The sequence below is a fragment of the Canis aureus genome, chromosome 1 (genome assembly GCF_053574225.1).
Source record: "Canis aureus isolate CA01 chromosome 1, VMU_Caureus_v.1.0, whole genome shotgun sequence".
NCBI lineage: Eukaryota > Metazoa > Chordata > Mammalia > Carnivora > Canidae > Canis > Canis aureus.
The window spans coordinates 75,094,167-75,108,963 of NC_135611.1; the positions used below are offsets into that span (position 1 = coordinate 75,094,167).

At 41.7% G+C, this 14,797-nt stretch overlaps 1 protein-coding gene across 4 annotated transcripts in view; it reads right to left on the reverse strand.

The window, feature by feature from the left end:
* Window positions 1–1,181: 1,181 nt before the first annotated feature.
* The window catches only part of NTRK2 (neurotrophic receptor tyrosine kinase 2), a 327,804-nt gene continuing 314,188 nt past the window's right edge, over window positions 1,182–14,797 (reverse strand). For 3 of the 4 annotated variants that reach the window (XM_077905028.1, XM_077905040.1, XM_077905042.1), the window contains 2 exons: window positions 3,839–3,997; window positions 1,182–2,993 (listed from right to left, as the gene is read on the reverse strand). In XM_077905028.1, coding sequence (XP_077761154.1) covers window positions 2,808–2,993; window positions 3,839–3,997 — 345 coding nt within the window. In that variant the 3' untranslated portion in view covers window positions 1,182–2,807. Of the gene's footprint in view, window positions 2,994–3,838; window positions 3,998–10,071; window positions 10,120–14,797 lie in introns of those variants that run through there. The other variant, XM_077905036.1, reaches the window with a different exon arrangement.

The following is a 14,797-nucleotide window of genomic DNA, read 5'->3' on the forward strand; positions in this document are numbered from 1 at the left end:
TATTCTGTGGTTCATCCAATCTGGTATTCTTTCAATGCGAGACGTCTCTGAAATCAGTACCTACTATTGAGACAACAGAATAATAATAATAATGATGATGATGATGATGATGATCAGCAATATAAATAACTATAAAACTTTGCACTTGCATAGAACCTTTCATTTCAAGACCTTGAGGGGCCTGTCAGAAGGTAAGCAGATTTTTTGTTTTTGTTTTTTGCTTTTTTCCTTTAAAGGAAAACAATATCAGAATGGAATAGAATGCTCCCATCTTCTCATTTGCCTTAAATAAATCCTTGCTTTAAAACTGCGCAGCCCTTCTTGAATTTGATCCCTTAGCATCTTTACCTCCTTTGCTCTCTTATCGAATAAAAGGAATAACTTGCAGCTTGTCCCCCCCCCCCCCCCCCCCCCCCGCCCCCAAGCAGCTGGCCGGTCACGCAGAATGACAAACCTGTTCAGGTGTTCAGGTCATCACTGATGGAATCTAGAAAAGTTTTGTACAAATCTGCCCCTTCTTTACTGCTTCCCAGAGTGCCACAGTGTTTTAACAGTACCATGGGTCCTTAATAGGATATATACGTACAGGTATATATCATGGAGATATGGCTTTCATTATGTTTTTATGTGTGTTCTGGAGGGTTTTTTCACCGACAAAGAGAACAATCAATTCAAGTCCCGTGTCTCACAGGCCAGCGCAGAACTCGAAGGGACTGGAGGGTTCGTCTTGTCCAACTCCCTTCACTTGGTGGCTGATGCTACTGCGTTTCCTTTCATTCTCTGTTAACCAACACTTTTGATTTTTTGAGAACTGGCTTTCAAAGCCTAGAATGGAAAATAAGGTGCTCCGGGAATTAAGGGCGCAAGCAAAACTGAAACAGAGCAATTGCACCTTCAGAAACAAATACAAAATAAAATGTCCTAAGATGAATTAAAATCACTCACTTTCAATCTGGCTTGTGTTATAAAGATGTCAAGTTAACAAAGTTCCCCTCACAGAGGGTAGCAAGTTTTCTTGAGGAACAGAAATATTTTTCTTCCTTGGTAAAACAGATCGTCCAAATAATTGTAAATTTCTATTTAAATTTACAACCTTTTTTCGCAAAACCCACGACTATACCCAGAAGCACACCTCCAAAGCTCGGTCTGGGCATAGCTCCCCGTTGGCATGCTGTGCCTGATTTTTAAAAAATTTTTACTTGTTTTAATAGAGTGGGAAAAAAAACAACAACAAAGAACATACTGACAATGGAGTGCACTTGGAATGAAACCACTCTCCCAACCAGAGCCCACACCCAGACCTTGGCCTGTGCACACTGGACATCATTGCATGTGATGTCCCCAGGGTGAGGTTTCTTTGCCCCTCGGGGACTGAGTTTGCCCTTCCCAACAGTCCTACAGTCCAGTTGATGCAGATGAGGACATCTAGGCTTCCATAAAACCCATCACCACCATATGACCCAGAGACATTTATACTCAGCTAATGAACTCCATTAGCTTCCCCTAATTATAGAAGTTATACCTCTTATGGATCTGCTCTACATATCAGGGGCACGACGTCTGGAGCGGTAGTTTCTGCACACAAGGTATTAATCGACGAAGACCATGCACAATTTTGCTTGCACAGTTTAAAGGACAGGTGGGATGGAGGGCAGGGTTCAGAGGGAAGTGCTATCTGAAAAGTTCAATATAATGCCTCCGAATTTATAGCTTGTCCCATCTTTTCCAAGTCTTTGGCTTTCCCACCTGACCCTGAAATGATCTCTGGACAAGAATTCACCCATTTTCAGCTGAACTCGACAAAGGTTCAGTGGACAACACTTGGAAAAACAAACCAGTGCTATCACCGTGACCTGCAAAGACAAGACTGTCCCGACGTGCGATGCACCATCTTGCGTCTCATGGAAGCCATCTTTTCTCTCAACTACACTCTAGTGTTTCTGGTGATGGGAAAAGAATAGTCCATGGCACAGAGTTCAACAGTCTTTTTACTCCTCAGAAAGCTCCTCAGGGGAAGGTGCCGAATACATTCCTCCCAGCTAACAATCGCTGGGTTTTTCCTAAGTAGGGACCGACGCCAGCTGATCCCAATGGTTGTCTTTGTTCCTCCCATACTGTGGTTTATAATAAATCTTCTTTCTCTCTGGTTTTAATCTCCCATAGATAAAGGCTTCCCATATTAAACACAAGTTTTCCTGTTTCATACACAGGCTTAAGCCATCCAAAACCAATAAGAACAGTAATAATAATAAATAAATAGAAGTGAATCCATAGAAACTCTCGATGTCTGTACAGCAGAAGTGACAAAGTTTAAGTCAAATATTTGTTTTCCCTTTTTTTCATCCACATCAAAGGCAGGAATACAACAAGGCATTGTTAGTTGTGGTGGGCAAACTGGAGTGTCTGCTGATATAACAAATTAGGGTTGTTAAGGCCTTTGTCTATGCAGAGTTAATAGTAATGCAGAAGCCAGATTGATTCAAAAGAAAGGGAAAGGACTATGAAGCAAGGAAGACCAAAAAGAAAAAAAAAAAAAAAAGACAAGAGAAAAAAAGAACAAAAACTAGGGAAGAAACCAAGGGAGATGGAAAGAGAGAAAGAGACAATGCCAAAAGAAGTCCATACTGTGTCTACGGATGGAGAAGTGCACATGGCTTCCCTCTGAAAGCCTCTCGGTGTCTTTGTTGTTAATACTGTCGGAGTGAAGAACAGCAGATTGATGGCATCCAGCGGCAGCTAAAAGACGTTCATCCTCTCGGCCGATCTGAGGAGGTGCTTTGGGAAGGATCGATCTGGGAAAAGGGGCCCTAGCCTAGAATATCCAGGTAGACTGGAGATGCCTTGGCCAAGTTCTGAAGGAGGGTGTGGATACCCTTGATGTTTTTCCTCATATGGGGCTCCCGCTGCCAGCACCCCAGCATCAACTCATAGACCTCCTGGGGGCACGTTCTAGGTCGCTGCAAGACTCGGCCCTGCGTGATGCATTCTATCACCTGAACAGGATGGAGATAGAAGACAGAATCAGCCAAGAAGAAAAACAAAGCAGATAAAGCAAATGTTATCGCAAGGAGAGGGCTGCTCTAAAGAAACCCACTCAGTGTTCACTTTTTTCTGGAGGAAGAGAGCAATTATTATGGGTCGGTAAATCATGGTTAATTTCATTGGTTTATGTCTCTTTTTCTAGGCACACTGAGGTCACCAAACTGATGGAGAAATGTTTTCTCTCTGTGGGATGCTTCCAGACCTCACACTGTAATTCCAATGGATTTTAGCCTTATTGGCCTGAGATGGAGCCTGGAACTTTCATGTCAAGGTGCTGAGGCAACTCCAAGCTGTAGAAATGAGTGGAGTTGGGATAAAAGACTTCTTCAGATAAAGCCTGAAGAAAATGTGAGGTGCCTGACCAAGAAGCTTTGCTCAAATATAGATGTAGTTGCAAAAGAATTGAAATATGAAAATAAAACACTAGAATGTTCTAGTGAGATGTGCAAAAAAAAAAAAGAAATAGAGAGAGACTTGAAACCTTATTGGAATACTACTAGCTGGACTCTGAAGGTGTGAGAGTGCCACATCTGCTATTAATCTACCAGATGAGCAGCACAAGTGATTTTCAGCCTCATCACTGGCAAATCCCAGGTGTGCCAGCAACAGCTTTTCTTTCTCTAGAATGCTTCAATTCAGCGAGTGACTATACTTTGGCCATGACATTTTAGGTACAGAGAGGCCACATGGGAGGTGCTGCTCCCAACAAAGCCACAAAACTTTGTCTCCTGGCCTCTAGCCGAGGGACACTTCTTGACACCAGCCTTTGGGGGGTCTCACCCAGCCCACAGCGTACCTCGTTGTTGGACAGCTGGTACCAGGGCTGTTTGCCGTACGTGAAGATCTCCCATAACACGACTCCCAGGCTCCAGACATCACTTTCTGTGGTGAACTTCCTGTACATGATGCTCTCTGGAGGCATCCAGCGAATGGGCAGCATTGTGTGGCCACCGACCTGGTAGAGCAGGGGTGAACAGCAGGCATCAGTCACCCAAAAACAAAGTTCCCATCACCAGGGAGAAAAGTGTATACTGTAAATGGGGGGGGGGACTTTTTCCCTTTCCTTTATTTGTATTTATTAATTTTAATTTTAGAATGTATTAATTTATAAATACGAGAAATACAATTTCTTTGTAAGAAACAAGTAACAGAGAGGGCAAAGAATGGTCAAAATATTTTTTTTTCATATTTTTTGCTATTCTTTCTTTCTCAAAACAAAATAGAGCAGAGAATACAACGGGTGGATGTTCATCCTGGATAACACACACACACACGCACGCACACACACACGTGCTTTCTGGTCTGAAGGTGACTCAGTCTTCTAAATAACAAGATCACTCCAACTAGGAAAGAAGTAGGAAGATGTGTCCAAAATGACCCACCAAGTGACTACTTTCTTAGCAAGGCCAGAACTTCCTTCACTTAAAGTCTTAGGATGAGTGCACAGTGGTCCCTCAAATACCCTCACATAATGTGGCCATGGGCAGGGCAGACATGATTACTCCCATTTTACAAGCGACTGAGATTTAGGTTGCTATGGACACAAAGCAGTCAGGTTTTTGGACCTTGAGCTAAGGACTTGCCTCTACTACAATTAAGCTAGTGCACAAAAATGAATAAATACAGTTTGGGGAAAGTTCATTTGAGTAAACACAGTAAGGCTGAGGCATTAGATGACAAGAGCCTTAGCATAGGCATAGGGTACTTTGTTTGACAAGGACACTTATTTATGATTTCGGACTTCCTGGACAAAAGTTAAGAACTTCATGTTTAGGTTTGCAGCTGATCGGTGCTGCCTGATTTCAAAACGACGATGACATTTCTGCACAGAAGCCCGATGGGTGGTGAGTTCCGGTTTTCGTGCTACCAGCTGAGACACACTGCAGCGGCAGATGAGCACACAGACAGCAGGACTCAGACCATTCATGAGCCCCTCTGTTCTTACACTGATGCCACATTGAGTTTCTGCCCAGCTACAATCATCAACATCCATTTCTGACTCATTAAAGGAAAGAAATGGGCTAACGGTGCCTGAAAAATGCTGCTCAATTACTGAGCCCAAAGACCTGCGAGTGTCAGAGATGTCTAATATGCTTGACGATTTCTGATAATGCTCTTAGCATCAGAGAAAGCTTGAGCATCAAAGGAGGAGAGTGTTTTGTGGGTTTTTCCCTCCATTGTTCTCTGTACAAGGATTCCAAATTTGACAATAGGGAAATAGATTCCTGGGACAAGGGAAAGGTGCCCCCATATCTTTACTGTTCAGCTTTGAACACACCCGAAGCTCAAACACTAAGTAGAGGTGGGTTGCCTTCAGTCAGCTTTTAATTTCTTTACTGGCTTCTCACCATGTTGTGACAGGTGATCACTGTTCTATGAGCACAGATTTCCTTCACGGATCTGCCTGGACATGCATGAAGGTGATGTCAATACTTACCATCAGGGTTGATATTTATAATACAACCTGTGTGACACAGGCATTGACGAACCAGAAAGGACACTGGTGACCATGTCAGTGCAGCCATTGGTGCTGCTGGCTTGCTGAGCTCCCAACCCTGGAACCTCATGTGCCCAGGACTTTGGGAAAGGAAATCTGCCAATACACAAGGAGTTCCCAATGTTTCCAGAGACTCACAAGCACTCAGGGCACCGAGGTGGGAATGATTAGTCTCAGGTGTTGGCGACCCACATACCAGCACCAAGGAGAAGCTTTGTGGCATGCAGGGAGCTACATGGTGCAGACTCTCATGGAGTGAGAGGGCTCTGTGCAGGGTTTTAGTGAAAAACACATATTTATTTTATGGGAATATTGCAATCAGAATCCAGATTTATGATCAATATATAGTTGGTCTTTGAAGGATAAAAAGAGAAGTAGGATGTTATGGACAAACATGTGGTAATCTTTTGGATCCTGGGCCCTCACAATACCAAGAGCAGCTCCCCACAAAAGTTCCTAGGTCAGACATGTCAAATACGCTGTAACCTGTAACTTGTCTTGCTTCTTGGAGAGTCATGATACAGTCTTCTTAAAGTGTTTCGGGAATTTGGTGGTAAAAGAAAAAAAAAAAAGATTTAATTTTATTTAACTTAGTGAATTAAACTAACTTGAATGTGTGTTTGTGGGGAGAGGGGGAGAGACAGAGAATTGCTTCCATACGTCTAGAATCAGACAGCTAAAAACACAGTGTGGGATGTGTTAACCTAGCAAGATACCATGCTTTCTACATTCCTGTGTATTTACACTGGTAATGCCATGGACAACACTTAATTCGAGATGTTAGAAACTGGGTTCCAGAGCACTATTTCCTAGTTGGGTGTCCTTCACTAGTTGCTCCAACTATGAAATGTAAATAATAATTTATGCCTCCCAGGGATATAAACAGTCAAATATACAATATTTGGGGAAGTGCCTTATAAATTCCAGCACACTAATGCATCTAAGGTGTCTCTTCCTTCCCTGTAACCTTTACTATCTTATCTCCTCCATTCTGGAGACATTACGAAGAGCCAATGCACACGACTCTCCCCATGCCTCGCTTTGTAGTGACAACTGCTCTGGGGCTCCTCTGATTATGGCGCTGATTCTCCTGGTTTCTCCGTCTTGTGTTGCTAATGGCCAAAGAAAAAGCTCCTGTTTCCTTTAAGGGAGAAAAAAAAGATTCCAATTTTGATTTACATGTTTTCCCATCTGATCATTTGTTTTATGCTTGCAGTCTCTTTGGGACACATTTTTCACGTTAATTCTTTCAAGAGTCCCTTCTGGGATTTCACACACGCTGTTATAAATAATGCTTTCCTTGTTCTGATGTCAAACGGGTGAGTGGTGGGAGACTCTAATAAAAGTTCAGACAGGGTTCACAAGTTTTCTAAACCCATTTAGAACATTTCTGAACATTTCTTTTGCAGGCCTTTCTCAGGATTTTGGAGCATGTCACAAAAGTAGACCAAGAAGTGGGGGGAATAGAGTCACCGTTGTTACAAATTACTGTCACATTCCAGTCACAGCAACTGGATAGCTTTTGGACTTCACAAAGCCACATACTGCGTGGCAACAAACACAATGAGGCATTTATTTTGCATTGTGCCACCTGGCAACTTGCCCTCACACCCTGGCTTCAATATTTGTGAGATGGAATGCCATCCCAAGTATGACACGGGGAGTCAGAAGTGCCGCTTTGAGTGCCGGGTGAGGCTTTCCAATGATCCGGGCAGGTCAGGTGCATGCTCGTCACCGAACTCACCAGACTGAAATGATGCCAGATGGGAAATCCAGGTAGCTGGGGGATTGATTGTGACCTGAGATTTTTATTTTTCTTGACCCAAGACACTGAGGTTCTAGTACCTACTATGCTATTAACTAGCTCAGCTAAGTCTTTTCAGGTCTGGCATACTGGTAAAATATGTCAGGTTAGACCAGCTTTTGATTATTTTTAGCACAAAACACAGTGGTTCTGTAATCGCGCACCACCGCTTGGCCACCATAACCATCGATCAGCACAGAGTCATTCACTTTTACAAAGGATTTCCACTCAAAGAATTTCCACCTGAACCCAGTAGTTGTCCTCAGGGATAGACACTGATTTGCCTTCATATTGCAAATAATGCGCCCAAATTCCAGAGAGTTTAAGTAGCTTACGTAAGGGCACACGATAATGTCTGCCCACTGGACATCTCGTACTGGTTCTCATGGGTCACTCTGTGTGTCTGGCTTCTGCAATCTCTAACACAGGCCCTGTGTTCAGCTCCCAGGCCCAGTTGTGTGGCGCTTCACCCAGGCCGGACCTACTCATGCCTCTTGGATGTTTGACCTGCTTTCCTTTCTACCTACTCTCCAAAGATCTCCTGAAGACAAACTCAAATTGCACCATTTCAAAGAACTCTCTATCCTGACCTGGTTCAGTTTCTCCAAAGACAGTCTGGTACCCCTCAGCACAGCTCTGACAACACAACAGGGACTCCCCTTCTTTTGCTAACAGATCACATGCTTCAAGAAAGATGGGTGCTTCTCATTTATGTATGGCCAGGCATGACGGCGTTGGTTGGTAAGCACATCATGTCTTTGAGTGGGTTTCTTACGAGTGCTGATATTTGGAGAGAAATTCTCAACATGTTCATTCAGATATCAGTGTTCACTATCTCCTATCTAACCTCCCATAACCTTGAAATCACAGAACCAACCTTAAATTAAATGGATGGAAACTGGCTCATCTATTTGGTGCTACAAATAAAAACCATTTAATGAAATTCATAACTTCTTAAAATTCAACCAAAAACACTGTGGTTCACATGGAATATGAAAGCTCCCTGAGTCTTCTGGAGAATCTCATCCCTTCCTTGGTTTGCCATCTATGAAATAGATGGGGGAGGCTATGGTGCAGACCTGAAACTATTTGATTTGGGGAGGAAGTCTAGAAAGATGCCATAATGCATAATTCGGAGGACTATTCTTCTGCATATATATATATATTTTTTTAATTTTTATTTATTTATGATAGTCACAGAGAGAGAGAGAGAGAGAGGCAGAGACATAGGCAGAGGGAGAAGCAGGCTCCATGCACCGGGAGCCCGACGTGGGATTCGATCCTGGGTCTCCAGGATCGCGCCCTGGGCCAAAGGCAGGCGCCAAACCGCTGCGCCACCCAGGGATCCCATCTTCTGCATATATTGATTAGCATATCATATCCTCTGAGGCCTGAGAAGAAGGGCAAATTAAAGAAGAAAGTTAAAGTAGGCCATCTGGGTGACTCAGTTGGTTGAGTGTCTGACTCTTGGTTTCAGCTCAAGTCATGATCTCATAAATCATGGGACTGAATCCTGTGTGGGACTCTGGGCTCAGTGTGGAGTTTCTTAAGATTCTCTCCCTCTGCCCCCCCCCCTTGCTGTTTCCCCCTTCCCTCTCTCTAAAACAAATAAATCTCAAAAGAAAAATGGAGGAAGTTAAAGAGTGAAAAAGAGAAGGACTGATGCCCATCTTGGCCCCTAATCATCGCAACTTGCTTAAGTCAGTGAAGCGAATCAGAATAATGTCTGAGGCCTGTGGTCAAAAGAAATTCCATAGTGCCTAAAATAAATCAAGTTATGGAAAATAATGGATCTTGTTTTTAAAGCATATCAAGAAAATAATTGTTCAATCTCTTAATGTTTGTTTCCCTGATATCTCATAATTTTGATAGGATGATCTGATTAATCGAAAAGTAACCACTATGCTCTAGTTACAATACCTAAACCTGAGCATCTTTTAAATATACCTGTGTGAAAGGTGTTTAAGACAATAAATCCTGAAGAAAATACTAAAAGGCCATTGGTAAAATTGTTTTGTGTTAGAAATCAGTGCTTTTACTATTTTTAAATCAAAATGAACATATCTAATCAGTTCAACAACAATTATTTCTTACCCATGGAGCACTCATTAGGTATATACTCTTTGGTCACTAGGTTGTAAATTGTGAAAATTTCCCCATGGCTTAACAAACAGTATGATTTATTATTCCACATTGGAAAATTAGGATTTAGGGAAATCTTGGCACTTGCTGAGCAAGTGTAGATATGACCTGGTGACCAATAATATTGAAGACAGCTCTCTCTCCTACCACTCTTCACACCAGGAGCCTAGGTTCTTTCTCATTTTTACAACTAAACAAAGCATCTTTATTGCTGGTACAATTTAATAAGGAATGTACAATCTATATTCGTGGTGTATTGGGAGATAGTAGAGGAGGTGACAAGCTTAGCTCTCCTCCTTCCATTGGGCTGAACATAAGATGCATCTACCATCCTCCTTGTTCCCTCATCATCTTCTCTTATTTCCCCTCCCCTCCCCTTCTTTTCTTCTATTGCCACCATGCTTCTCAGCATGGCCTCTTCCAGGTTCATTCTTGCTCCCTTTCCTTGAATTTTCTCTCAAATCTTAATTGTCTGGTCCCATTCCAAATATCCATGGTGCATTTTCTCTTGTCCAATTCTTTCATCTCCTCCAAATGATCATGCCTCTTCCCTGCACTACTCATTTTTCAGCCACCATGATGTCTGGTCTTCCTTCTGTGTTTATGAGAGGCACAATGGGATGCTGGAGTCCTCCTACAAATCCAAAGCAAATGCTTAGCTAGCTTTGAAACCACTGGTGATTTAAAGGTGAATAATGCTAATCTGGGACCTTCTACACTCAACTAGCAAAGACCAATGATGCTTGGGAGGCCACTTTCAGCTTGTGGTGTTTACTCAATGAGTGAGTGATAACCTGTTTGGAGGCCATTTTACTCCCTTAGAAACATGCAGGCCAAAGGGTAAGCCCCATTAGGAGATGATTAGCTGTCAGAGGCTTTTGGCTGCATGAAATATTGAAGAGGATCCTAGACCTCCTTGTCATACTCTGTACCCAACTGCTTTGGTTCAACAGTTTCTCCTGATCTGTTCCTTAAAAATTCATGAAATCTGTAAACTTTAAGAAATAGCTGGACTTTATTTACTTATTTATTATGTGTTGCATCTGTAATATGAAGTTTAAAGAAGGAAAGAGAAATAATTTATGCAAAATATTCTCCTTGGAGAATTTGGAACTGTTGTGGTCAGACTGTAAGGACTTTATGACCACATCCTGGAAGATTAGAATCTTCCTATTATAAAGAATGATGGGGTGCTTCCAAGACGTGTGGCTACTGAGCCAGGGGATACTTCATCGGAAGAAATTCAGCCCTTCCTGCCCTGCCTAGAAGCCCTGAATGAACTCAGCTCAGGTTGAGTCAAGAGGAACACTGGCGACAGACTGGTCATTGCCTCCATTACAGTAGGAACTGATTGTTGCTACACTGGAAATTGCTGTTATTTGAAGGCCAGAAATCTTTCATTATCTTTTACCATTACCAATGTGGTCATAGACATAAGGGTTATGAGTTAGTAACTTCAAGCCAAGTGGTTTTGAATTAGTTAGAGAAGATGTGCTGGACTCTATCGCTAACCCTATTTTGGCAAATACTTTTTTTTTTTTCATAATTAAATCTCTGCTCTCAGAATAAAGCAAATGATCGTGTTTTGAAGGGAAAGGTCACAGAGCTATAACTTATCTCCTGACACTTGGATTCTAGGTGAGCAGATGAGGCAAATTCAATACAAAATTTCCATTGAAAATTGATTTTGTCTTTATTCTATCATGAAATAATAATAAAAATGATGAAAATAACAATACCTCATGTTTGTGTATTTTTTTGCCTTTTCATATCATTTTCACATCTGTTCATCCTATCATCATTGTACCTACCCTGAAATAAATTTATGAGGATGAAATGATTGTTTAATCATTTAAGCTATTAAATTATTAATTGAATTAATTGATTCCTTGAATTAATTAAATCAACCAGTCAATTAAAGATTAAATTTTCATATTAGAAAAGCTCTGTGAGGGATCCCTGGGTGGCTCGGCGGTTTAACGCCTGCCTTTGGCCTGGGGTGTGATCCTGGAGTCCCGGGATCAAGTCCCACATTGTCCTCCCTGTATGGAGCCTGCTCTCCCTCTGCCTGTGTCTCTGCCTCTCTCTCTCTTTCTCTCTCTGTGACTCTCATGAATAAATAAATAAATAAAATATTTAAAAAAAAGAAAAGAAAAGCTCTGTGATGCCAATGTGTGATGCCATGACTTTCTTGAAAAGGCAAAATTATAGGTCTAGAGAACCCATGGTTGTTAGAGGATGGGAATTGGCGGGGGGGCTTACTTTACAGGGACACAAAAGAATTTTGGGGGGTGATGGCAATGCCCTACAACTTGGTTATGGTGGCAGTTAAGTGACTGTGTTCGTCCAAACTCAGAACTTTACAGTAAAAAGGTGAATTTGACTATATGTATATTATATCTCAGTGAACCTTATTTTAAAATCAGTTTCTTAGAATAATGCCCAGTGCATAGAAAATGTGAAAAAAAAATACTAGCTGTCTTAAGATAAGTATTTGATTCTTGATTCTCCAGGAATCCTATGGGGCTAGTCAGACATGATCTTTTATCCCAACTTAAGAGATGAGGAATCTCCAGGCCTAGAGGTAAAGTGATCTACCCAAGACAACACAGCTAAGGCATGGTAAAGTCAACAGCAGGACCTAACTCTCCAAATGCATGGCACCCTTTCCATTCAAACTCATGTCTGACATGGAGTCAGATTCAGAGCTAGGGAAGGCTCTCTGCAATAGTCTGCTCGGGCTGTCATAACAAAATACCATAGACTGGGTGGCTAAAATAACAGACATTTATTTTCTCACATTTCTGAAGGCTAGAAGTCCAAGATCAAGGTTCTAGCCAGCTCAGTTTCTGGTGGGAGGTCTCTTTTTGGACAGAGTTAATATGTATGTGGAGAGAAAGTGAGCTTCCAGTGTCTCTTTTTATAATGATATTAATCCTATTGGATCAGGACATCACCCCATGACTTCATTTAACTTTAATTACTATCTTAGGGGCTCCATCTCTAAATATACTCATACTAGGGGCTACGGCCTCAACATGTGAATTTTTTGGGGGTAGAGGGCCCACAAACTTTTAGTCCATAATACTCTCCTTGCCAATACTCCCCCTTCTGACTCCAGTACATTCTGGCAAAGCAAGAACAGCCCTACATACTAGGATCTGTATAATTCTGACTCAGAAAGTAAATCTGTGGCCCTCTGTCAGCATCTTCATGCTCCCCACTGAAGGTTTGAACCCACTGTTCCCTTCCATCCTGGGTAACTTGATTATTAACTACTAATTCTAAAGCTTAGCAAATGGTTTGACTTCCTATTGTTCCACAGAACAATAATATTTGTTCATTTCCAGTATAAACCTGAGGGCAATCTCAGTCCTCACCCTATCCCCTCCTCCACCTGGGGTTCCCTAAGGGTGGCTAAGGGAGAATAAGCAGACCCTGAACTCCCTAGTGATGTATAGATAAAGGCAGAGGGTTTCCAGATTTCCATGTTGCCATAAGTGACATCTCTTGTAGGTCCCTTCATCTCCTGCCTGTGTCCTATATATAATTTAAAGAATAAAGAGCCCAGTCTTAAAAGTGATTGTAGCTTCATCTTATTTTATATCTGGCTCTACTCAGAAGCAAATTAAGTCATCTCTCAGTAAAGCATAAAGCTATAGTTGCACCAATGTTTAAGAATCTAGAAACATTTGGATCTAGAAACAAAGATTTTCATCTTAATAATAAAGTGAAATTAGAAGTAACAACATGTGTCCCTCTTCCTCTGATTGCCAAGCCCCATCCTCATCCCACTAACTCTTATTATCCTTGATGGGGAGTTTCCTGAAGGGGTCAAGGGGAGGACGATGCCTTTGGAAAGCACTAATACAGCATGCTGTCTGGAGTGTGATTATTGTACTACATCACTCAGAGTGGGAAATTGTACATTCCAACCATATACATTTCATCAAGCTGCCATTTTTAAATGTTCAGTGTTCCCAAGCTTTCTATGGTCTTCTAAGCATTATGGTTTTAAACCCAAGAGACCAAAGCACTGCATCCTTTCATGGTGAAAAGCCAACAGGGAATGACATGTGCTGAGCAAAGGTAATCAGAAAAGCAGGGGCAATGTGTGTTCATGTCATTGTCTATGTTAAGGTGCTTTCAGTGTGTTGGTTCAGCACCAAAATTCCAATGTGAAGTTGTTTCTATGGAAATAATTCAGAAGAGCTGGTATTCCAGCTAGCTTTTACAAAGGAAGAAATCAGTAATTTGTCAACAGAGTAGGAAAACAAAACAAAACAAGAAAGCTTCTCTGTAATAGAGTCAGCACTCTCCATATCAGTTGTGATTACTCTGGTTACTGCTGCCCTCGGTGCATCCAGTCCAGTAAATGGAGAGATCAGGTTTCTGGGTGGACACCATACATCTGTCCCCTCATTAACCCCAGCCTGTTAGTTAACACTGAAGAGCCTGCCAGAATGTACATTCCACCATTAGCTTGAGATGAAGACGTAGTACACCAGAGCCAGTTTCAGATGAATAAACTCTTCTTTCCTCCCAGCTGCAGACGTTCATTCTGATAGAGAAACTGATACTTTGTGTTCACAGGAGTGTAACGATAATGAGAAAGTTGCTTCCTCCAGAGAGCTCTGAATACCTACCTGGGCATCATTATGGTCCTTTTCTGCAATGTCTGTGATACATGTAATGCATAGAGATTGTGACCTTGATTCTAAAAGACTTGTGATTTCCTATGATGATCATGAGTGCTAAGAAATAATATAATAAAATTAACTCTCAGTTACCTATTCTGTGCAATGCTCTGTGCTACAGATATTGCTTTCAATTTGAAGTACCTTTAATTACCTTACAGTGAAAACTCATCTATCTCTCATCTCTCCACATACCTACAGACAAATATGCCCTTAGAAAGTGCACTTATGAGAACCAGAGCTCTGTTTCTTGCTCAATGATAGCGGCAGCTCAAGGTTATAGAAAACCAGTGTGGTGTTGCCAGGTGCTTCTCAAACCTTTCCACCAAAGCATTCCAAACTGCAGAATGAAGTAAAAAACCAGGCATGTGAATAATAACTGAGACCATGTCTGTGGGTCTAGCCCAAGGTGCTGATGGCAAGTGTGGAATTTCTTCAAAATTTGGTGTTTCATCTTTAACATCTGGTGAAATTGCTGCATTCGACTCTACAATACATTATCGAAAGTAATGATTTGTCTCCAAATAATTTATGAAAATTGATTCTTTAGAAGCATGGGTCATGTTCATTTTGTAGCTTCATAGGTCTCTGGTCTGGACACATCATCCTGTGTTC